The sequence below is a fragment of the Protomyctophum parallelum genome (genome assembly GCF_964188405.1).
Source record: "Protomyctophum parallelum genome assembly, chromosome: 2".
Lineage (NCBI taxonomy): Eukaryota > Metazoa > Chordata > Actinopteri > Myctophiformes > Myctophidae > Protomyctophum > Protomyctophum parallelum.
This window is the reverse complement of record NC_139699.1, coordinates 49,397,225-49,421,209: the sequence shown is the minus strand read 5'-3', so window position 1 is coordinate 49,421,209 and position 23,985 is coordinate 49,397,225. Positions and strand designations below refer to the sequence as shown.

Here is a 23,985-nt window from a genome sequence, read left to right as displayed (position 1 = left end):
TGTAGCATGCAGATGGTGTACTGCACATCTCTGTGTGGGCAGAATGTTCTCCACAGTGGTGGAAAAAAGTACTCAAATTTTTTACTTGGGTAAAAGTATCAATACTGCAATATATAAGTACTCCGTTACAAGTAAAAGTCCGGAATTCAAAATGTACTGCAAAAGTCAAAAGTATTGACATCAAAATGTACTTAATGTATATACCAAAAGTTAAAGTAATTATGGAGAATGTCCAATTTCGAGTGGTCAAATGTATATATATTTCTTTGTTGAAAATAGCAGATCTACGAGATCACAATGCGTCGCATCACAACGCACTGTGGGCTTGTAGATCGGCTATTTTTAATTGCCGAAATGTATGGCTGAAGTGGTTAATATATGTTTTGCAATAATAATCTAAATCTACTATAGTAACTATAGTTTTCAAATAAATTTAGTGGAGTAAAAGTACAATATTTGCCTCTGAAATGTAGTCCCACCACTGTATAGTGGTGGAATGTATGCTGATGTACAGCATAGGTATGACGTTGTAAGAATTGCTGACCATAGGGGTGATAAAGGAGTTGGGACTGGGAGGCTTTGTTTATGGTCAAGTATGTCCAGAGGGCTGTTTCCTCTGCACTCAGGAGCACTGAGTATATGAGGCGGGATCTATGGCAATACGGCAGCAGTAATGAGTTCCAGAGCTCCTGTTAAGAGCACAAGTAGTCGGACCCCCTCTCTCTCTTCCTTTTCACATTCCGCCTTATTTTCTTTACCCTAAAACAGATCCCCCCCGGAGCGCCACTCCATCCACTTTCTTCAAAGGAAAAAAGTAACTAAACAAAACAGCTTGTTTGTCCGAGCGACCTTGTTCATCCTCTGGATGAATTCTGAAATAAGAAGGGAAGAGATGAAAGAGAGATTGAGCTTTGCACCACTTCCTATTCAGGCTCCTCGATCCACTGTTTTTCCTCCCCCTCTGCTCGCCTTTCTTTCTGCTATGGCCCCGTCCTGCTCTCTACCACATCTGACAAGCATGTGGTGCAGAAAGTCCTCGCTCTTATGTGCCCCTTTAGAACCCCCCCCCCCCCGCCCCCTAAAAAAAACATGAAAAAAGCTACATGAGAGGTACTTCAGAGACAGAGAGGAAAAGGAGAGTGCGACAGGCACACACAGATTTGTATTTTTAGAAAGGGAGAAAGATAGAAGATAGACTGTAGAAATGGATGACAGATGCCATGCAGCAAAGAAAATTCAAAAAATAGAAAAGTGACCAATTACGGGGACCAGAAAAGGGAGAAAGAGAGAACCAACGTGAGAAGGAGAAGAAAGGGAGAGAGTGGAGCCAGCTGGCATGGGTTTGCGTCGTACGGCTCAACTCGAGTCTGATATTAAAGGCTGCCTCTCCGCTTGCCCAGACTCCAAACCACATGCACAGACGAAGGTCCTCTCTCTACTCTCTCACTACTTGAACGACGGAGAGACAGCAGTGAAGGGAGACCAGTTGAACTCTGGAAGAGCAACAGTCTTCCTCCTTTAGAAGCATCACTCATAGCTCGAGAGCTCCCACAGTGAAACTCCGTCGGTCTCTGTTTTCTCTCCGTGCTGCCTCTTGCCACAGGAGACTGTCTTCTTCTACCCGAGTGTTCATAGAGCTACAATGGGCCTGCAACATGGAGTACGATATTGATTTCTATAAACACTTTTCCTGGCTTAGAAAGGTAAGTGTCTACCCACTTGCATGTCTCCAGTTGGTATCAGGCATGCATGCCACAACTGCACAATAAGACAGGGTGTTGTTGGGTGTTGATGCCTTTTGGTCTGCTATTGTGTTTACCTGTTGATGTCTGTCATCACAGCAATTATGGGAGGAACACATGTTTTGTTTGTCTCGGATGAGAGGTGTGTTACTGTTGCACAATATTGTTCTTGCATCACACATGCACACACACACACACACACACACACACACAGAACCTAAAAGTTGTTATTGGACTGTACGATTACATTTTTGAAGGGATGTTGTTTACAGCAAGTTGAGGAGTTGGACAAAGAATGTATTCACTTTGAAGTAAAGTATAGCCAATCTGTCTTTAATCTCTTTACGCATAACCAAAATGCAAGATGCTCATATATACTGGATTGTCTATTCTTGATTTTTATTATTATCTTGTGTTTTTACTGAAGCTATAACTAAATCCGTGTAAAGAGTTTTACTATATTTCTTTGCAAGATGTGCTATGAATGTTGTATTGAAGACAAATTTACATTGTTATAGCCTATTGTATGTGACAATAGGTCATTGCTGCATATTTTCCTATGACTGCAGGGAAAAAGCAACATACAAAACAACAAGAAAGAAAATACATATTGTACCTAGCACATTGGAGCCAGTTTGAATATGGTTAAAGATTTTTTGTGGTTGAGGCGCCAACCGTACCTGGCCAGGGCCACATGGGAAGGCCATAAGGTCACCGTAATTAAGACCAGGGCTACTGGGCAGGTCATAAGGTTACCATAGTTAAGACCAGGGCTACTGGGCAGGTCATAAGGTTACCATAGTTAAGACCAGGGCTACTGGGCAGGTCATAAGGTTACCGTAGTTAAGACCAGGGCTACTGGGCAGGTCATAAGGTTACCGTAATTAAGACCAGGGCTACTGGGCAGGTCATAAGGTTACCGTAAATAAGACCAGGGCTACTGGGCAGGTCATAAGGTTACCGTAGTTAAGACCAGGGCTACTGGGCAGGTCAGTTACCGTAGTTAAGACCAGGGCTACTGGGCAGGTCAGTTACCGTAGTTAAGACCAGGGCTACTGGGCAGGTCATAAGGTTACCGTAGTTAAGACCAGGGCTACTGGGCAGGTCATAAGGTTACCGTAGTTAAGACCAGGGCTACTGGGCAGGTCATAAGGTTACCGTAGTTAAGACCAGGGCTACTGGGCAGGTCATAAGGTTACCGTAGTTAAGACCAGGGCTACTGGGCAGGTCAGTTACCATAGTTAAGACCAGGGCTACTGGGCAGGTCATAAGGTTACCATAGTTAAGACCAGGGCTACTGGGCAGGTCATAAGGTTACCATAGTTAAGACCAGGGCTACTGGGCAGGTCAAAAGGTTACCATAGATAAGACCAGGGCTACTGGGCAGGTCATAAGGTTACCGTAATTAAGACCAGGGCTACTGGGCAGGTCATAAGGTTACCGTAATTAAGACCAGGGCTACTGGGCAGGTCATAAGGTTACCGTAATTAAGACCAGGGCTACTGGGCAGGTCATAAGGTTACCATAGATAAGACCAGGGCTACTGGGCAGGTCATAAGGTTACCGTAATTAAGACCAGGGCTACTGGGCAGGTCATAAGGTTACCATAGATAAGACCAGGGCTACTGGGCAGGTCATAAGGTTACCATAGTTAAGACCAGGGCTACTGGGCAGGTCATAAGGTTACCATAGATAAGACCAGGGCTACTGGGCAGGTCATAAGGTTACCATAGTTAAGACCAGGGCTACTGGGCAGGTCATAAGGTTACCATAGTTAAGACCAGGGCTACTGGGCAGGTCATAAGGTTACCGTAATTAAGACCAGGGCTACTGGGCAGGTCATAAGGTTACCGTAATTAAGACCAGGGCTACTGGGCAGGTCATAAGGTTACCGTAGTTAAGACCAGGGCTACTGGGCAGGTCATAAGGTTACCGTAGTTAAGACCAGGGCTACTGGGCAGGTCATAAGGTTACCGTAGTTAACCCGGTCGATGCCAAATTTTGCATATACACTCCCTGGATGGCAACTATGAACCTCTGTCCCAAATTTCCAGAATGGCCTGTTATAGCGCCAACAGGAGGCAGACTCTTTTTTTATATTACTCCTCCAGATTCTATCCAAAAATCCCCCAAACCGTTACATTCTCACTTACACTATCTCTATAGTCATGTGTTCAAGACGGATCTGTCCGATATTTCAGATTCCATCCTAATTGGCATGCAAGCATGCAATTTATGTAAAATCTTTCAGGGACTTTCCTATACTAGGCTGAGGAATATATCTCACCCTTTTCACATTGGCCTGTTATAGCGCTACCAACTTTTACCAACGATTTTTGGAATAAAATGCCTCAAATCATCCAATTGCCATCCAAGGCGTAATAAGAAATGCCACCAGGAGGCCACAACCAGACCTGCCCTGGTGGAGACCTGTGCCCAGAGGGGCACTCTTTCTAGTTATTATTGCGACCATACTGTAGGTTGCATGCAGTTAATATGAAAACCTGTATTTCCCATCAGTCGTGTCACATCACGTCTCCATATATGGTCACGTGACACATCACGCCACATGACGTGCTTCTCAAGTGTGTTTAGGACTGAAAACGTCAATTTAAAAAAAGGAACAAATAAAAAAGGCCTTACTACAATTCATGTTATGCCCAAATATGGAGATCCCCGATGTCATCAATATTAAGCCCATATATGGGAATGTCAATATATGGGAATGTCAATATATGGGAATGTCAATATATGGGAATGTCAATATATGGCCATATTGCGACAGTCTCGTGATAATCAGTGTGGTTGCCGCGACCCGAGTCACACTTGCAAATGAACCAAGTTGGTACAACACATGGATCTCCATATGTGAAGATCACGACACTGACTTCATCAAACCCTGGATAGCTATATATGGTTTGACATACTAGATCTGCATATATGGAGCCGGCCAGCAACTCTACATCTGACCTCACTGACACCAGATGAATAGTTTAACTCCTGCTTCTCAACTGTGCCGTATTAAGAAGCTCTGTTGTTTCAGCACGACTTCCATTTTTAATGAATTACTGTAAAGTACATATATTCATACAGTGCAGTATATGAATTACAAGGAATGAATTGTGCATTGTAAAGGGTTGATGTAGAGTGGCCTTGACTCTGTTAAAAGGCTTAATGGCATTTTAAAAGGACTGTAAACCACTTTAGCTGCCTGGCTCAAATCATGGGTGCTGGGCATCGTGAAGTTTCCATGGCTGTGGTTGAACTCCTTCAGTTCGGAGCAATTTGAGATGATCTGGTCACAAAATTATTTTCCTTGGGCCTTGACGACCGTGAAATAAACTCCTGATTTTAAAGGAAAGCAGACCAAAGTTCAGTTTTCACTTTTTCACAAACAAGTCAGAACACAAAATATATTGTGAATTTAAAGTAGGATTAGTCCCATGTAAACCTCTTACAAATTCCACATACACTGGTCGGTGGTACAATAGGTTATTTGAGACGAATTTTGTGTGTGTGTGTGTGTGTGTGTGTCTGTGTGTGTGCATGTGTGTGCACGCGTGCCTGGGTACGCAGTATGCACATACATGTATGCACACATACTATATGCATGCATGTGTGTGAATGCACGTGTGTGAATTCACATGTGTATTGAGACTTTAACCTCATAGGCGAAAACCGTGCAATGCAAATTTTAACCCACGGGGCGACTGCTCCGCATCCACATTGTACTATAACTAAATTAACTTATAACAGTAGCTAACTGTTCCACTCTATAGGTACATGTGCACTCACCGGTGACCGGCGAGACCTACCAGGAACGCTTATCACGTTTAGAGGGAGACAAAGAGACACTCGTTCTTCAGGTAAGATCGGAAAGATGTGACTTATATTGTTTATTTTCTACTATTGGTTTAAATGGAGATGACAATGGGGCTGTGAAGTGTACACCTTCGTCCAGCATTGACCTGTTTTTGACTAAGATTTATGCAAGCTTTAAACGGGCTGTTGTAATGTAATGGAAATGACTAACCTAAAACCTGCATCCATTCAGCTAAAGCTGAATGCGGATATGAGAGCGACTCTGACTAATAAAAGAGGACATATGACACCTCACTGGCCCCCCCAGATGTCCCCACTGATTATAAACACTGCCCATCTCACATAGCACTGAGTGACTGAGTGCCTTTCAATAAAACCGTATTTTATATACGTAAGTATCACCTACATGTTTCTGATTATATAGAATGTTATTATAGTATTGTAATCTGTTCATTATTTCATGCACAATTAATTAATTAAACTGAACGGACCAAATGACACCGGGCGCGGCATAAATATTGTCTTCTTTTAATAGACTACCGGTATATCATCTTATATGAACACTACGGATACAAGGAATTGACACTCTCACTGCTGATTATAGGAAAATTAGAATCACAGAGATTCGTGGAGAATTAGGAGAGAAGGAGAACTCACACTTACACAGGTAGGAAACGCCATAGTACCATGTGCCGGGCAGAGATGCATAATGAAATAAATAACGAATTGTACCGCGAGGTCGGACATTTCACCCTATCAACACCATGGGAGTTTATGCCGCGGTACTATATCGTTACACCCCTAGTATATATCTATTTGTACACGTATGTATGTATGTATGTATGTATGTATGTATGTATGTATGTATGTATGTATGTATGTATGTATGTATGTATGTATGTATGTATGTATGTATGTGCGTGCGTGCGATATGTGTATCTCCTGCAATTGCTTAACAACAGGTTACCTAATACAGGTCCAGGCTAGTACAATACACGGTAGCACCATGGTGTGTGTGTGTGTGTGTGTGTGTGTGTGTGTGTGTGTGTGTGTGTGTGTGTGTGTGTGTGTGTGTGTGTGTGTGTGTGTGTGTGTGTGCGTGTGCGTGTGCGTGTGCGCGTGCGTGCGTGTGCGCGAGGGTGTGTGTGTATTGAGAGCAGGTGTTCTGTTTGCTTTCTGTGGCGGTCTCACCTACACACCAGCATTCCTACACTAAGTCCCATCCAGTTGGCTGCTTCATGGGGCCCTGCCTTTTTTCACGTGATTGGCTGCTACATGGCCTTATTAACTGTGGATTTACATCTAACCTGTGCACAGCAGCACAGCACAGCACACTTGGCTTTTTTAGTGTCCTAAAGCACTGCACGTTCGCTGGCGCTTAAGCACAAAGGGACATTCATTAATGCTTGTGCTTGTTTAATCTGGCAATGCAGAGGATATATCAGCAAAGGTGCAGCGCGGGCCAGCGGCGAAATGACTGGTAAAAGAAAATGGGTCTAAATGATTTCAAGAGGGTTTGTTTGGGGTTGGTGCCAGTAAGCGGCGGGAACTGGGAAGAGGATAATTAAGATTAGGAGATATAAATATAATGAGTAGTCTAGGTTTTTGTTTTTTTCGTTTTTTTTGCACGCTGCTACAGTAAATTACTTCTGCCTCATTACTTATCCTCCCCCCCCCCAACACACACACACACTAGGTGAGTGTTCTGACGGACCAGGTGGAGGCGCAAGGGGTGAAGATTAGTGACCTGGAGAGTTGTCTGGAGGAGCACCGGCTCAAACTCAACTCCACAGAGGAGATGCTACAGCAGGTACACAGCCTCACAAACATCAAAGCACACAGACGAGGGCCTAACGCACTGATGTAGTATACAGTGAGGAAATATTGAGATACACTGGTGGCAGTCCAGGGGCTTTTTTATTACCAGTGTTGTTGTTCTGACTATTAAATAGAATGCTCATCAATCTTACTAGTAGATTGCAGCTCAGGAGGAGTCTAGCTCCCCAGGAGGAAATTCCTTGCTGGGATTCCATCGTGACTGGCTTTATATCACTGTGACAACCAGCATATTTAGGACGCTATGGGTTCCTTTCCAAGGCGGAGTCTCAGGAGAGTGCACGCCAGGTCTGCTCTCCTCTGGGGCCACAAGTTTCTGTCTGCTGTGGTCTGTGTGTCTGTCTGGGCAGGTGAGCCAGGGATCGCGTCCACACCCATAACCTCTAACTACGCGGCTAGGGTGAGAGAGACAGAGAGAGAGAGAGTCAAACTGAATGAGACTGACTCTGTAATGGAAGGATGAAAAGGGAGGAAAATAATCGGAAGATAGAAAAAAAGGAACCAAGGAAGAGAGGGAGGGCAGTGGAAGGAGGAGAGAAGGGATGTGAGAAAGAGAAGGAGAGGAAACAGGGGAGTTGAGGCGTACATTTTTCAGCTCCGTGTGGCAGAGATCAAACTCACATCCAGTGGACACACTTTGCAGAACTCTGGAAATGGACCCTGAGTGAAATGGACCTGCGCTTACAAAACAGAACATTCAAACCTGTTTGCCTCCGGGAATGAAACAGACTGCACTTTTCCTTCAAGAGAAGCGAGCTGTCGTGGTAGGACAGATTAGACCACAAATACTTTTTTAAATCCTATTCTTGTCATATTTCCATTCCATGAATACTATGTTTCAGCTGCTACGAATACTGAATATCCTTTTCTGCACTGGACTGCCCTTAAAAATAGAAAATCCTTTTAAGCATCTTGAGTGGTTGTGAGCTCATGACACGATGACTAGTAAATGTAGAGGGTCTAATTCTACAGCTTGTGCAGTTGCTGTGCTGAAGGGCAGTCAGGCTTTGGTTCCTGGAGAAGTGGTCATTATGAGGCTTTGGAACCATGCCGTAAATCTCTTCCTAGTGACAAAGCTCTAATATTTTCCATGTGCGCTCTAGAAGAAGCCCAGAATTTGTTCCCCTCTCCAAAACAACTCAACAGTTTTAAATGGACGTATATCATGTATGTGAACTGTTTTCGACGCTACGGATGCCACACGTTCCCGGATCTCATGTGTTTTAGCACCTGTCAGACAGCAGCCAAATTAGTAATGTGTGCAGTCCGTGCACACAGTGTGGCTGGACTCTCTCTAGGCACTCTCTCTGCGAAGACAGGAAATATCTTCAAACTGTTGGTGGACAACTAGTGTCTCTTTGCAGCTGATCTGATGGATAGTAATCTCTTTCTCTCTCTCTCTCTTGTTTGAGGGAGCTGTGAAAATAGGCTTTATAAATAGTGATCATGGGCTGTGTATATTTACTTCTGTGTATTTATAGTTGGTCTGAGGGGGCTGTCATTAGAGAACTGGTACACTGTTAGGTTGCTAGCAGTGTGTCTTATGTGCCCCTTGTGTGTGTTTTACATGAATATCTATTTGTGGTGCGTCACGTTGTTTGTATGTGCTGTTGACAACAGGAGTTCCTAAACAGAACGTCACTTGAGAGTCAGAAGCTGGGTCTGATGGGGGAGGTGTCCTACCTAAAACTGAAAGTGGCAGACATGGAGGAGAAACAGGGCCATGGGACCGAGAGGCAGCACAAAGCCGAGGTAAGGATCCCCATAGAAAATATAATACAATGACATGATAATGTGCTATAAGAGCCCATTGAATAGTCTTTGTGAAAGATTTGCAGTATATGGACAATCGATTGTGTTCTCCAGTATCTCTAGACCAAATACCTTGTGAGTCATATACAGAGGGTTTGATTTAGAAGCCAACACAGGTGCGGTCGAATAGGCAAGGTTCATGAATGACATTGTTTGAGTGGAGCACTCTCATCACCGTCTGTAGTAGTAGTAGTCTGTAGTGTTCCATTTAGCATGTTATTTGGTGTTGCATTGAAGAGTGAGAGGTTTGTGACAGAGGTTACAAGGCTGAATTTAACACTGCACTCTTTAATGTGAGAGCATCGCTGCCTGTCACATTATTACATTGTGCTTCTTTGAAGAACATTTTTTTAATGAAGGAATTTGTTCAGCCTTGACTCTGTGGGGTCGGTTTGCTTCGTTTGGCTGCTCTGTGATAGCCGCCGTCTTTAATGATTTGTGCTTTTACCAGGAAGGATGGGAGTGCGTTCTCATGTCGTGTGAACCCAACCTTTGGGGTTAGGTACGCTGCTGAATGCATGACAGAATCCATAAACACACGCTGTGGGAGTATGGAGGGAAACATTTACCATGCCCTCCACTCCAATCTTCCTGGACCTACAGGAAACTAGTCTCCAAGGAGTTTAGCTTAGTACTTGTTTTTTTTTGTCTTTTCGACCTGAGCAGTGTATTTGCTTAAGGCCAGTGTGTCAAGTTACCATGCTTCCAGAGGGGTACAGTGAGTGAGTGAGTGACCACATGAAGTGGGCAGAGGGAAATTAAGGCAGCACTGCCACTAGACAGGATACATGTAATGTATGTGGTTACCGTCAAAATATGGCTGGTCAAAGGGCCTTTGTGTCTTCAGGCCGGGTACTGGCAGTGCAGAGCTGGCGTGATGGATGGCGGGCTAAATGTGAGATGGTGTGTACTGTAGGGCGGCCTCAGCCCAGAGCTTACAGTTACACTCTCACCCCGTCGTGATGGTCAAAGAATATGACTGGGGCCATTATATGAAAACTGGAGGTGAGAGGTTCAGCCCAGTGTTTTTAGGGGTTTGCAAGTGAAGGACACCTGCCTACAAAATGTGAAACATTAATTCAATACAGTCACATTGGGACTTTTCCCCAAGAAGAAACAGATACCTTTGAATGCCTCACTGTAGACTTTCTGTTTGTCTCTTAAGGTCTCCACACACCGGGCGCAAATTCAGATTTTTAAGCGGTTTTCATAAAAATGCGTCCAGTGTGCAACCACCTTTACAGTAAGACTATATACGCTTTGCTGACAAAATAGTGCATTTTCAAACCGGGGAGAAAAAGGGTCAGCAATTGTGACACTTTGTCACAGAGACGGATACATCAGGCTTTAGCTCTAAGAATGAAGATGTGGCATCGGTGTGCTTTACAGTACAGGAATCAACAATATTGTTTCGACAACCTTTCTGCTTTCACCATGTGCACAAACACATGCTTTCGCTATATGACAGCTGCTTGGTCTTAAAAAGAATGACAGAAATCCACTCTGAATATTATACTGGCATGCCACGTGTTGCTTCTGACACACACATTCTCTCTCTCTCTTTCTCTCTCTCTCTACCTCTGACAGACGCACACACACGCACGCACGCACGCACGCACTACACGCACACGTTGGTGCCACTAAGCCAGTACAGGTTAAATTTAGCAGTGTAGGCGCTCTGTATCATCTGTCATATCCGCTCATTCCTAGCCCTCTACTGAACACCATGTGAGACTTCCTCTGGTCACAGTCCATGCATAACTCCACCGCTGTTTACACTCTTTCCTATGGGGACACAAACATCAGTTTGCTCTAAAAAGATGGCAAATCTATTCTCCTCTGTAGCTGCTTAGCGGTGCCAACTGCAATTGCAACATTGGTGTATATTTACCATGTGTGAGTTCATATAGAATACCGCCACGTTTATCCAAATGGTGTTTAGCTGGCCCAGTGTACTGTATCTGTGCATAAGATCAGCCAGAGAATCTGTGTTTCTCATACTGGCTCCACTTTTCTTGTGTATTCATAGTGTGTAATTGGTCCACTGCTGCATGATTTAAAATGTCCAGACAATACCCAGACATGAGCTCAGAGGTAGAGAATAATCGAGGGGCCATCACTAACAATAATACACAGTTCCCTCTGGAGAGAAACACTCGCAAACACACATAATAAATGCTTTGTATCCTTCCTCTTTTTAAAACCTCTCGCTCTCTCTCTTGTTTTCCTTCCTCTTTCACTTCACATCCGTCAAGAGTGTAGTGAATTTCATTAGCCAGCTCCAGGAGCAGATGTGTAGGTTTCAGGAGGAAATCAATAACAAGATCCAGGAGAAAAGGACCTTGGAGAACCAGGCGGCTGACAGCAGCCTACACGAGGCCTGCCACGCTGGGTCCTCCACAAAGGGCCCGGGTTCAAGCCCGGGCCTCGACTGTGACGGTACCCCCGAGGAGACGTGCGAGAGCAGGCTGAACGAGGCTCCGGGCGAGTCTGACGGGAGCCAGAGCCTGGAGGAGGAGAGTAGCTCAGATGAAGGGGATCAGTACTGCCACGGCGGAGCTACACAAAGTGTAGGCTGGGCATGTCTGCATGACCTCTGAGTTGTTACAGCATGGTGCCTCCTTGTTTTACTGCTTGTCATCCCAAGAGAGACACACTCAAACATGTGCTTACAAAATCCCTTCACTCTCAGAAATGGGCATTGTGAGTGACCGCATATCCTAACAAAAGCCTGCAGAAACACAAACAAGGTTGCCTGAGAGAGAGAAAAAGACTGTAAACTGTAAATTATCATTTTAATCAAACATGCTGTGGTTTGGTTTTCACATCTTAGAAATGGTTGTCGGTCCGGGCTGTAATATGAATGTGCTCAAGTCAGTTGTGTGATATGAATGTGCTCATTGAACTAATATACTGATTTGCAACGCACAATACAAAACTACTGTTGTATTCATTGTATTCAAATGAACAAGATTTCTCACACACACACACATTCTGCCTCCAGGGCTTATTCAAGGAGCTGAGAATTCTGAAGGACAAAGTGGAACACCTTGAGGATCAGAAGCTGCAGTACGAGAGGAAACTCAAGGCAACAAAGGTACAATAAAATGGGGGGTTGGCGTAGTGTCTAGACTTTAAAGCACACACTTGAAATGCCCAGATTCCACTGCGAACTGACTGTCCAATCGTGCACGACTTTCCTATGCACTGTCCAATCCAATCCTGTGACCCTGCCAGTTTAGATGAGTCATTATTGCTCCCATGCACATACAGCTCACGGGAACACCTCTATTTTCGTAAGAAATCTGAGAATAATTTTCTTGATAGAAATAGATATAATGAGCACATTTTCGGGCCATTGGCTGTCCTTTTTAACCTGCTCCATGTGTGCCTTGGCACGGGCCCTTGGCATTTCCCCTCTATAGACTTTCCCTCATTTTCTTCACTTCTCTCCTTCAACCTTTCCCCTCTTTAGCCTTCTGTTCATACCGTTTGTCTCTCTTAATCATGCCCCCGTGCTTAATTTATGATCCATTGCACCGTAGATAGCACATGCAAAGCTAAAAGCTTTGCATGTGCTATCTACTCTGCTCTTTTGCAGCACACCACACCATTGTGCGGCAAAGTATAAATCAGGCTTCATCTTTCCTTGAAGTCTTTCTCTTTCTTTCTATATCGGTGTATTTCTGTCTCTCTCTCCATAGCGTGGTCCAGCTCTCTGGCCCGAGGTTAGCTGTAGAATAGATTGTGAAAGAGAGACAACAGTGAGTGGGAGGCCCACTGTCAGAACCAACAGGTGCTAATGTTGTATACAGTTCCTGCCAACTCTTCATTTAAAAAACCCTGGCCATTTCATTTTAACAGCCACATCTATGCATGTGCTCTCTTTCGATTCCATCTGCTTACAGCCAACTACATACCTGGGTCTGGTTCCCTCTGCTTAACCCTCATGTACATCATGTTGAGTATTATAGGAAGTAGGAAGTGTTTTGTATCATTTCTTATTAAAACAATCACACCCGTGTGAAGTGAGGGGCGCTCTAATCGTACATCATCATCAAGAATGGTGGTCCTTTATTGGCCAAGGGTTCCCACCGACATACCCAGACGATTTGCTCACATGCTGTATTAGTTTTTGATTGATTTTACAATAAAGCATACAAAATACACATGACTTACACAAAAGAAAGAGACAAGAAAAACAAACAACAAACAGTCAAAAAAATTAAAAAATAAACCCCAATGGACAACACCCCTCCACACCCCCTCCACATTCTGTTGTTGACCATAGTGATTGTATTACCAATTACAAATTGTGTCAATGGCATTTGTAATGTTTGTTCAGACAACACAAACATCAGTTTTCCGTTCATTGTCAATGGCATTTTTTATGTTTGTTCAGAAAACACAAACATTCAAGCTGTATATAGGAGGGGCTAGTGCCCCTCATACTAGCATCTGTGCGTGCGTGCGTGCGTGCGTGCGTGCGTGCGTGCGTGCGTGCGTGCGTGCGTGCGTGTGTGTGTGTGTGTGTGTGTGTGTGTGTGTGTGTCCGATTATTATAAAGAGAGGTTAGGGTTAAGTGCAAAACAGCCATAGACAACACACTGGCAAATAGATCAGCTTCAGCTTAACTTTATTGCCATCTGTTTTGCTATACATTTTAACCTCAGGCAGAGCCAGTCTAATAAATGGCCCTCTAAAATTCAGATATATAGTTATAAATCCAAGGCTATGTTGTGGTTGTTTTGTAGATGTGTGCCCTGTAAGGCATGCCACTTAATTGTGGAAAATAAATCATTGAAATGTGTGTTTTCAACTAACAGCATGTGTTTGGATCTCAATTGCCATGCGTGTATTAAGCTTAATGCAAGTGCTTTGTGAAAGAGCATGGCAGTGTGTGAATGCGCCTGTACCCACATAGTGCAGTATTTCTGTGTATAATGAGCATAATTTGGGCATGAATGTATGCATGTCTGCGTAGTGCGTACTGTATACATTTAAGGCCCTATTTGCTAGTGCTTTACGCCTTATCCATAAACATTTTTGAATAGTTCAAATAGCCAGTAGTCACTAGTAGTGTTTGATCTATGGGGCGAAATCCATGAACCATTTGGATATCCCCCCCTCTGGTCATTCATATTTATTGCAAGTGCAGTGTGATTTTGACAGCAATTCTTTTTAGTAGTTTTAGTCATCTAAAAAGTTTTAGTTCTTGTCTAGTTTTGGTCTACAAAATATTACAAGTTTACAGTATAGTCTAATAGTATAGTCTACAGTTGATTTAGTTGCCCAAAATATATTTTGGCATGCACTAATGGCTGATTTTACACGTGGTTGCATGCTGAAAATAGACGATCTATAATCTCACTTATGCATCTGCTATTTATTATTTGTTGATGAAATGCTGCAATATTTAGTCTTAGTTGTTATCCCTGCTTCTGGTCACACTGAATGAAATGGTAAATGGTGCATTTATATAGCGCCTTTATCCAAGGCGCTTTACATAGATTACATTCACCCATTCACACACACATTCATACACCGACGCCGGAAGAAACCATGCAAGGCACCAAGCTGCACAGCAGGAGGAATTAGGGGTTCAGCGTCTTGCTCAGGGACACTTGGGGGAGCCCGGGTTCAAACTGGCAACCTTGCGGTTCCCTTCCAGCCACTCATCTACCCCTGAGCCACCGCCGCCTGCATTCATTTCTCATATTTTTGACATTTATGTTTATGTTTGATTGATTTAACCATAAATGTTCTCTGTCTTTTATAAATAAAAAATAGAACCGTGTATGCGGCATGCGTGTGCACGTTTGTCCCAGACAGTGTTTTTATAGCTTTTTTTCCCCACCCCGTTTCATCCCCGCCGGCAGAAATCAGCATGCTTCTACCAGCTCCTGATTTTAACAACGTTTCACCCGCAGGCAGAAATCAGCAGCCTCCAACAGCTCCTGCTCAGCAAGAACGCCGAGATAGACAAGCTCCACACCCGGCTGTTGGCCCGGCCGCCCTCTCTCTCCGCCGAGAGCTCAGAGAGAGGTAAGCAACAAACAAACTGAGACATGCCTGTCTGTCTGTCCCCACAGACAGCTCTGTGTGACTGACTGCTTCAGCATTATGTGTGACACATTTTGAGCTTGTAGATTGGCTATTTCCAAATGGTCAAAATGTATAGGGCCTCACTCACACCTTTCAATCTAGCATACAACATTGATGCATGCTAGATGTAAGCAAGATGTTTTGTCATGGCCGCCCCAATGCATTTCCAATGGAAGTCACATGGTTTGATACAACATTTTGGACTACAAGCTGTTGTATGGCTTTCGGCTGTGTTTCGACTGCCCCCCTCCCCCTCATACAACACAAATGTTGTGTCAAACCATGTGACTCCCATTGGAAATGCATTGGGGAAAGATGTATCACACCCTTTGTATACAACAAGCATACATCAGTTTGTTGCGAAGGTGTGAGTGAGGCCTAGGGCTGAAGTGATTAATGTATGTTTTGTAATAATAATAAAAATGCACAAGTAACTAGTAACTGTTAAAACTAGTAAAAGTTTTCACATGAATGCAGTGGAGTAAAAGTACAATATTTGGATCTGAGATGTAGTGGAGTAGAAGTAAAAGTAATGGAAATTGGAAATACTCAAGTAAAGTACAAATACCTCAACATTGTACTCAAGTACAGTACTTAAGTAAATGTACTTAGTTACTTTCCACAACTGGTGGTGAGTGCTGCAAGGTGGCACATGCAGTCTATGAGTCTGACTCACATCCATTAACTTGTACTCTTGTAACATTCTTTTATATTATTATTATTATAAGTTAGCAATGAGAGTTAACTCTGATAGTGTATACAAATGTAACCAAATGGACCCTTACGGGTCACATACACACAGTATGCACCATCTCAGAGTTAAATTAAAGCTGCAATCTGTACGATTTATGTCCTATCTGGCATTTCAAAGCTGGGTCTCCTGCGTGGGAGACCACATTTCTACTGCCCTGCCGAGATGGAATTTCCGCTTGGCCAATGGAGATATTGCTCTTAGTCAGAAAGTATAGTACTTGTTGTCAACCAGTAGACCTGTGTCCTACCCGACACCAGCGTTTACAGTTCTCGATGGAAGAGTATAGGACTAGGGAGACCAGCTCCAAGCACTGCAGATCTACATGTTCTTAATAACATACTCTACTGCCCTACAAAGACAAAGTGCACTTAACGTTTTTGGACAAACCGACTTATTTGTGTATCCCAAAAGTCAAATTGGCCTTCGTGATTTGAGGATAATAAATAAACTCAAGAACAGATACAAATAGTGTATTACCACATATTGTATATACCGATATCTCATTTGGCTGATCAGTTGAAACACTTTTACACCCATTTTACATTTTTGTTCATAGTTACAGAAAAATGCAAAAAAGAAATCCACACATAATTTACTGCATGAATAAATCAGCCAGATGGCGAAGTTTATGCAAGGGTAATTTTTTTTTAAAAAGGCAGCATAATCGTGCAAACTTATAATTAAATAAAATTCCGCATATTTCACAACTTCCTGCATATTTTGCATTCATCATTTCTTTGCATATTTTGCAACTTTATGTAGCACATACAATCACATAAAAACACAGCTATTTCATAGCATAATCAAGGATTTTAAGCCGCATAATCAAGCGTTTTTCTGGAGGGTCTACTTTACTGCACGTTGTAAAAATACAGATTACATGTTATTCATTAAAATATGTTCTGGATTAACACTGAAGTATTTTCCAGTATAGAAACAGTGAGAGATGTTGATGAGTTGCCTCTTAACAGAGTGTCTTTCTGTGTCTACCTTGTACCTCACCCCCATAGAGATGTACAAGAGGAGGCTAAACACCAAATGTGAGCTGTAACTCATCTTAATGAATTAATGGGCTCCTTTGCGCTCTTCTTTGATCTCCCATCATTACCCTTCCTCCATATACCCCTTTCTGCTTCCAATGGGTAGCTCTGAAAATTCTTCTGCTTCTTAAATTAATCGGTGCTGTTTCACGCTGTACTCTTTACCTAACCTCTTTGATCATCCCTTATCATTCTTGAATACCGTATTGAATTACTCCCCCAAGTCAACTCATACGTAGATACACATTGGACACTACAGTATGATACTCGCCGCGGCTATTTCACTGTGACAGTTCATCGTCTTTTATGCTGCAGTAGCTGGAAATGCATTTTTCTATTCTTGGCTTTTGGCTTCTGGCTTTTGACTGCAGAGGGAAACGGACATGTCAACATTACAGTTGCAAACCAGCCTAGGGTTAGTAGGGTTATACAGGATTAAGAGGGACTCCCCTCTTCCCAGGTCCCAAGTATTACCAGCCAGGGTAGCTTCATCGTGGGCCAAAACAAGAAACAAAATAAATAAATTAAACATGAACAACCTATTCTGAACTACTCAAAACTCAAATCAAAAGGATCAAGCAAAAGACAAACCATTACTAAACACCTAATGAAAAACCAGGAGAAAATAAAGGCTACCCACCCCTACCAAACCCCAGCAGTCAAGCATTACACACAGCGTGGCTGGTATTCTGGCTATGGAAAGATATGGCCTTTTAAACTCCCCGCTGGAACCAATCAGCTCCCTGGAACAACTCACTCATTTACTCAGTCAAACCTGCAGCTCATCAAACACAGATACCAAAAGAGAAAACATGAAAGCATTAAATGAACAACATGCTGTACTACATCATATAATTTTATGTTGACAGACAGGCTATATTTGGTGCACAAATCTAACCCAAAAATGTGGTTTCGATGAGAATGCTGGCGTAATTTTTTTTTCCAGTGTTGATTTCATCGACTAATACTATATGACAAAAGAATGTTCGTCGACTACTAGAATCTAGGCTAAAATGTTAGGAAGCGACTAGTGGGCAAGACATCCAGTATAGGTAAAAGACACAAGTCATTTTACACTTGGTTGCATGCTGAAAATAGCAGATCTACAATCTCACAACGCTATTTTCAGCAAGTAGAGTCATTATGACGGCATTAAGGCCTGCCAAAATACATTGTAGATACTGTAGATTTAGTGAACTAAAACTAGACTAACACTAAAACATTCCAAGTGACTAAAATGTGACTAAAACTAAACAAAAAACGATTCAAAAGACTTCATGTGACTAAAACTAAAATGAAAATGTGCTGCCAAAATCAACGCTGATGAGTTCCATGTGTATCTGTCGGTACAAAACTATTACTAAACCTGACGTGACCAAATATAGCAGAGCTACGTTTATACAGACAGATGATCAGTGTGGTCTTTCTGTTCATAGACCAGGAACTCCAGAGGCTTAGGACTGGTATGGAGTCACTTTTAGCAGCCAACGATGAGAAGGTAAGAGACCCGGCCGCTCGAGAAAGGCTGCCAGCAACTATACTCTCCCTCAGTTCAACACAGCTGCATGTGGTTATGTATATGGATTAGACGAGTATGTTCTTCTCATCTGTTTACAGTGTAATTCTGAGTACATTAAGTATCTTGCCAGCCCATATATACAGTACGTACACAGTACTGTTATCATTTATTGCTGTTTGGTAAGGTAACTGTTGGATGTACTTGGGCCCCGCCCCTCACAACATTTATAGTACAGAAGGGCTTTTGTGTTCTCTCGCAGCCTCAAATACAAGGAGACACACACACACACACTCTGACAGGGGCAAGCCATTTCAGGAAAGCCACACTTATAGCCCTCCATCTGCCAAACCTAATTTTGGAGTTAGCTACATTAAGGGAAACATGGCAAAGCCACTTCAAAAAAAAAGAGAAACACACACACGCACGCACTCACGCGCTCCAGTGAATCGTTACCACATCTCAGATTTCCAGCTGGACCAGCGTCAATCCCCTCCCTGTTCAATACTTTGATGTAAAGCCAAAGGCCATATGGAGGAAGAGGGATGTTGATGTAATAAATTGGTCAGCAATATAGAGTGGAAGCAGATAGTCCATAACGGTAATGCATGTTTTCCTAACCTTAGATAAATATCATAATTGGATGTTTGGTTTACCTTGAGTACTGCTACTCTGTGCCTCATGTATATAGGACCGCCGTATCGAGGAGCTGTCTCTGCTGCTGAGGCAAAGCAGACAGTTCAGAGAGGTCGGAGCCACAAGAACAGCAGGTAAAAATAATGGCCTAATACTAGACTACGTCCAGGTCTGGTCCCCCGCCTGCATCTCATTGGCCCCGCTCCTAGTATTATTATTATATGTGTTAGTGTGTTAGTGTCCCAAATGACTTGCCGTATTGTTGATATGAGGGCTTTGTCTCAAATCTGGGGCAGTCTTCCGGGTCCTACAGGACCGCAAGTCTTGCAAGGCATGCACAGATGCTGAGGATAATAGCTTAGCGAGTCGACACATAAGCCACTTTCTCGATGCGATCAACAACAAAGAGGCTAGCCAGCCAAGAATGTCCCTTGCACCCTCATTCACTTTGCATTTTTGGACTCAGTTTCCCAGAAGCCCTTGCAAGCCAGTTATAGGTCGATTTCCGGTTACGTCATCATAATGCGTCCGCCTCGTCACGATGTCACAAAGCCGTATTTTCATAAAAGTTATAAAAAAAATGGCTAATTCAACATATAAAACAAATAGCGGGTTTAGCGGGTTATGCAGTGAAGCTGCTAAAGGCTTCCTTGAATAGAAAAATGCTAACACCATGGTTATGACTGTGTGCGTTACTCTAGCTCCACCTGCTGTTCGTTCACTGTCCAACGGCAGAACCCCATCAAGCAGTAGTGAAGAAGAAGAGCAGGGATTGGCGATGAAGAACGCAGACTCTGCCAGCACCAAGTCTGAGGATGTCAAGTCTGAGGTGGGTGAAGTCCCGCTTCTTACCCCATTTAGACCTGAGGACGATTCTACAAATGTCTTCTAAATCCTAACATCCTCATGTTTCTATGTCAGTCGTTCTCAAACTATTTCATGTCAAGGACATGTAAATTAATCTTGTGCCTCTCGTCTATTCCAGGTGTCCACAAGTAGCTCTTCCTCATCATCTCATAGAAGTACATCGCTTTCATTTACCCAGAAGGACACTGACTGCAGGTATTACATTACCTTACTATGTGCCAGTAGAAGTATTATATATATCACCAAACGATTGATTATTATTGTGGTTTGTTTAATCTCCTCAGGACAGAAGCACAGATTGATTCAAGCAGTATGAATGACCTACCAAATGGATCTGCACCAAAGGTGATTGTTTTTTAATTGACTGAATTTGTGAATATAAAAAGTGTCCCCCCCCCCCCCCCTCAAATATAAAAGGAAAAACAAGAATGTATTATTATGTTATGATAATGTACACTTTAAATATACCGTTTGTAAACTAGTGTATATTACTTTTAGTTTAGTAATCTGTGACGGACTCACATTTTCCACTAAGTACGTTTTTTTGTTTCTTTCTTTTTTTTTCAAATTGAGTTGATAGCCATCTCGTCTGTGCTGTGTTTTTTCCAGAGTAGCCAGGCTGATGGCAGAAGTCAGACTCTGCCTGCGGGCTCCTCTCTGGAGGAGCACAGTGGAGACACAGAGAGCACCAGTGATACTCACAGTCACAGCAGGTCTCCTGATGAGAGCGAAGATGGAGACTCCGTTCAAAGCAAACCTGGAGATGAACCCAAGTTATCTGGTACATGTGCTCGAATTATTACACTGCATAACCCCCAGTGTTGCTTTTGTTTTTTAAAGATGGAGTTAACCGTACTCTAATAGACTGTGGTTATAATATTCAAATACGTCTTCCCTGTGTATTTTTGGTTTCTTCCTGAAAGCTGAAAGGCTTTGAGTCAAAAGGCCCAATCGAAATAGCACCCTTTTAGTGAGATCATAACCCTAACCCCTCCCTCATTATCATACAACAACAGCTGTGGGCGAGGCTTAAGTTCGGGTGGGTGGTGCTAAGGTGAAAACCAGGTATACCTAATGAACTAGTGGGTGTGGCCACATAAAAACATAATTTTAACACTTTCTGTACACGTTTTTGAAAGAAATCTTCCTCCTAGTATAATCATAGTACCTGATAATCATGTTGAAGGCGGGGGGGGGGGGGGGGGATCACAGCACTCCATCTTTAACACGTTTACACTCTGTAGTAAAAATAATACAATTAAAATACGCTTTTGCTATACCGTGAGTGTGAGGGGAAAGGATCGAAACTTAGAAAGTACCATAGCGTTAAGGAGAACTGCTTCTAACGCTATATGGACCAGAGCTATCTAACAACTAAATTTAGCTAGGGTCTGCAACCAAATACCTGTCAATCTTGGGGGTCCATTGACATGAAAATGTTTGAGAAACACTTTGTTTAGTCCATGCATCCATCACCGCTGTATAGGCTTACTTTGGCCTACCTCATTCTGTGGTTGTATCCACAGTGCCACATGTTAAGCAAACCACTCCCTTTCGACCAAAAAGACCAGTAGCCCCTTTTGATCACAGCTAATACTGGAAGCCGCATGCCTGCCCTCACAGAGCAGAGGCTCGTGTGGATATTCCTGTTTTACACACAGAACACACCCTCTTCTCCCTTCTTCTGATTGACCACACCACACTGACGCACCCCAGCCCAGCTGCACCCTGTCCCATCCTCACTGACCACTTTGAACTTGAGCCTCTCCCTTTTCCCTTTCTAATGGGTTGTGATGCCTCTGCCAGTAAGCTGCAGCTGTGAGCCTGTTCTGTGGTTCACAGACCATGGTCTAACTATCCATCTTAGCCTGTAGCACTTGCCGTAGCACTTGTCCTAGCCTCGAAGACCTCATAAGCATATATGCAAACTGCAAAGGCTCAATTTATGTAACATAGATAGCATTTTATGTAGACATACCTGTAGCACTCTATAGTGTGTATACTGTAGTGTATACACATAGTTTCATTATACAGATATTCCACTGTTAGGTTCTTAGCTTACGTATAATTCTCGATGTATTGTGTTGTGTGTTGTTCTTGCTTACTGTAAATCCCTCTGGATTTAGAGCGTCTGCACATTGTAAATTGTAACTAACTCACCATTTCCCAAACAGTGTGTCGGGAGTCGGGACACATTTGTGGGTCGCGGACACATTTTTGGTGGTCTCTTACATTTTTTTTGTTTCCTATACATTTAGTTTTTAATTATTATAATTTCAAACATTTTGGGGTCGGGACCCATTTGTGGGTAACGGTCCACTGACCAATTTGTATGGGGCACAATTCGACTAAGAATCCCATTTCCTTTGCCTGCACTACAAAGATCATTTTTAAATAAAAATATAATTTAAATTTAAAAGCAAGCAAAGAAGTATAGTCACAATGCTAGAAACTTTTATTGAACCGACGTTTCAGCAAACAGGATGCCTTCTTCAGGGTATGAAGAAGGAATCCCGTTTGCCGAAAGGTCGGATCAATAAAAGTTTCTAGCATCGTGAGTCGTGACTACGAGCTGTGCGGCCTCTTTTCTTTCTTTGTCTTTAATATTAATATTGATAATGGAATTATGCTTTTTTGTAAAATCTCATTTTGATCTTTATAAATCTCTCTCTAGGGAAGACAGAGAAAGTTGAGAACAACACTTCAAATGGTCATTCCCCTGTACAGTCTGGGGCGAGTCCACCGCCCGGCCACCGGGCTGTGGGTTCACCAGAGTACATGAAGAATAACAGGAGCATCAAGAAGCTCTGGGGAAAGTCAGTGGAACATCTTTGTCTGTGGTGGCTTTGTTGACAGCTAAGCAAGCTTATTTACAATATGTGTTGAAGTCTGGGCACCTCTGGAAAAAAATATCTTTCAAAACTCCTTCAGACTTCGAAGAACCCAATCAGGGGGCCTCCAAGGCATTGACCCAGACCCCGGCCAGTTCAGGAGAGGGGGACTGCGCGCCACAGCAGGGCCCAGACTGACACGGACCCCCGAGTCTGGTAGCGCTGTACGGTAAGCATTAAGCAAGCCCTGTTGGTTGTTCCTCCCTTTCGTCGACTAAAACTATGACAAAAAAAATGTTCGTCGACTACCTTTTTTCACAGATGAAAACTAAATGGAAACAAAATGAAAATGAAAACTAAGCTATGATGACTAAAACTAAGAGATAGACAATTTCGTTATTAAACTAGACTAAAATGTTAGGAAGGGACTTGTGGACAAGAGATCCAGTAAGTCATTTTACACTTGGTTGCATGCTGAAAATAGCAGATCTACAAGCTTGCAGTGCGAGTTTAAAGTCAGTCATTACGACAGCATCAAAATACATTTTAGTCGACTAAAACATTCCAGGTGACTAAAATGAAACTAAAACAAAAAGAAAACTATTCAAGAGACTATGACTAAAACTAAAATCTAAATTTGCTGTCAAAATCAACACAAAACTAAAAAGGTTGATCGAGCCTTTGCTAGCTTCGCCCCCAGGCTATATGGAATGACCTCCCCTACCAACTGAAATCTGTGGCCTCTGTCGATCTTTTAAAACAATACTTACTTACTTACTTACTTACTTACTGTGCATTATGCCTGACCAGCTGTATTACTGACCCCTGGTGGTTCAGAATGGTAATGTACTACTGATGGGAAACTATTTTATTAAAGGTATATTCAGTGATTTCACTCAAAAAACCTTAGGTTTCGTTTTTGGCTGTGGGACCCAGCCTTTCGTCCAATCAGGATAGAGAGTCAAAAACGAAACCTAAGGTTTTTTGACCCCCAGGGGTTAACTGGGGACAGGGAGGAACTCCT

At 42.9% G+C, this 23,985-nt stretch overlaps 1 protein-coding gene across 6 annotated transcripts in view; it reads left to right on the top strand.

Annotated features, from left to right (window-relative positions):
* The first annotated feature begins 1,113 nt into the window (after positions 1 to 1,113).
* The window catches only part of ppfibp2a (PPFIA binding protein 2a), a 33,339-nt gene continuing 10,467 nt past the window's right edge, over positions 1,114 to 23,985 (top strand). For 2 of the 6 annotated variants that reach the window (XR_014570884.1, XM_083792550.1), the window contains exons 1-16: positions 1,114 to 1,703; positions 5,522 to 5,608; positions 7,261 to 7,374; positions 9,021 to 9,152; positions 11,468 to 11,782; positions 12,217 to 12,309; positions 15,143 to 15,257; positions 17,082 to 17,111; positions 18,548 to 18,609; positions 19,319 to 19,397; positions 19,965 to 20,092; positions 20,249 to 20,325; positions 20,415 to 20,475; positions 20,740 to 20,911; positions 22,805 to 22,946; positions 23,062 to 23,190. Coding sequence is in view for 5 of the 6 variants with exons in the window: in XM_083792550.1 (XP_083648676.1) it covers positions 1,656 to 1,703; positions 5,522 to 5,608; positions 7,261 to 7,374; positions 9,021 to 9,152; positions 11,468 to 11,782; positions 12,217 to 12,309; positions 15,143 to 15,257; positions 17,082 to 17,111; positions 18,548 to 18,609; positions 19,319 to 19,397; positions 19,965 to 20,092; positions 20,249 to 20,325; positions 20,415 to 20,475; positions 20,740 to 20,911; positions 22,805 to 22,946; positions 23,062 to 23,190 (1,784 nt within the window). In the remaining variant the exon portion in view is untranslated. Of the gene's footprint in view, positions 1,704 to 5,521; positions 5,609 to 7,260; positions 7,375 to 7,781; positions 8,165 to 9,020; positions 9,153 to 11,467; positions 11,783 to 12,216; positions 12,310 to 15,142; positions 15,258 to 17,081; positions 17,112 to 18,547; positions 18,610 to 19,318; positions 19,398 to 19,964; positions 20,093 to 20,248; positions 20,326 to 20,414; positions 20,476 to 20,739; positions 20,912 to 22,804; positions 22,947 to 23,061; positions 23,191 to 23,985 lie in introns of those variants that run through there. The other 4 variants (XM_083792551.1, XM_083792553.1, XM_083792554.1 and 1 more) reach the window with 4 other exon arrangements.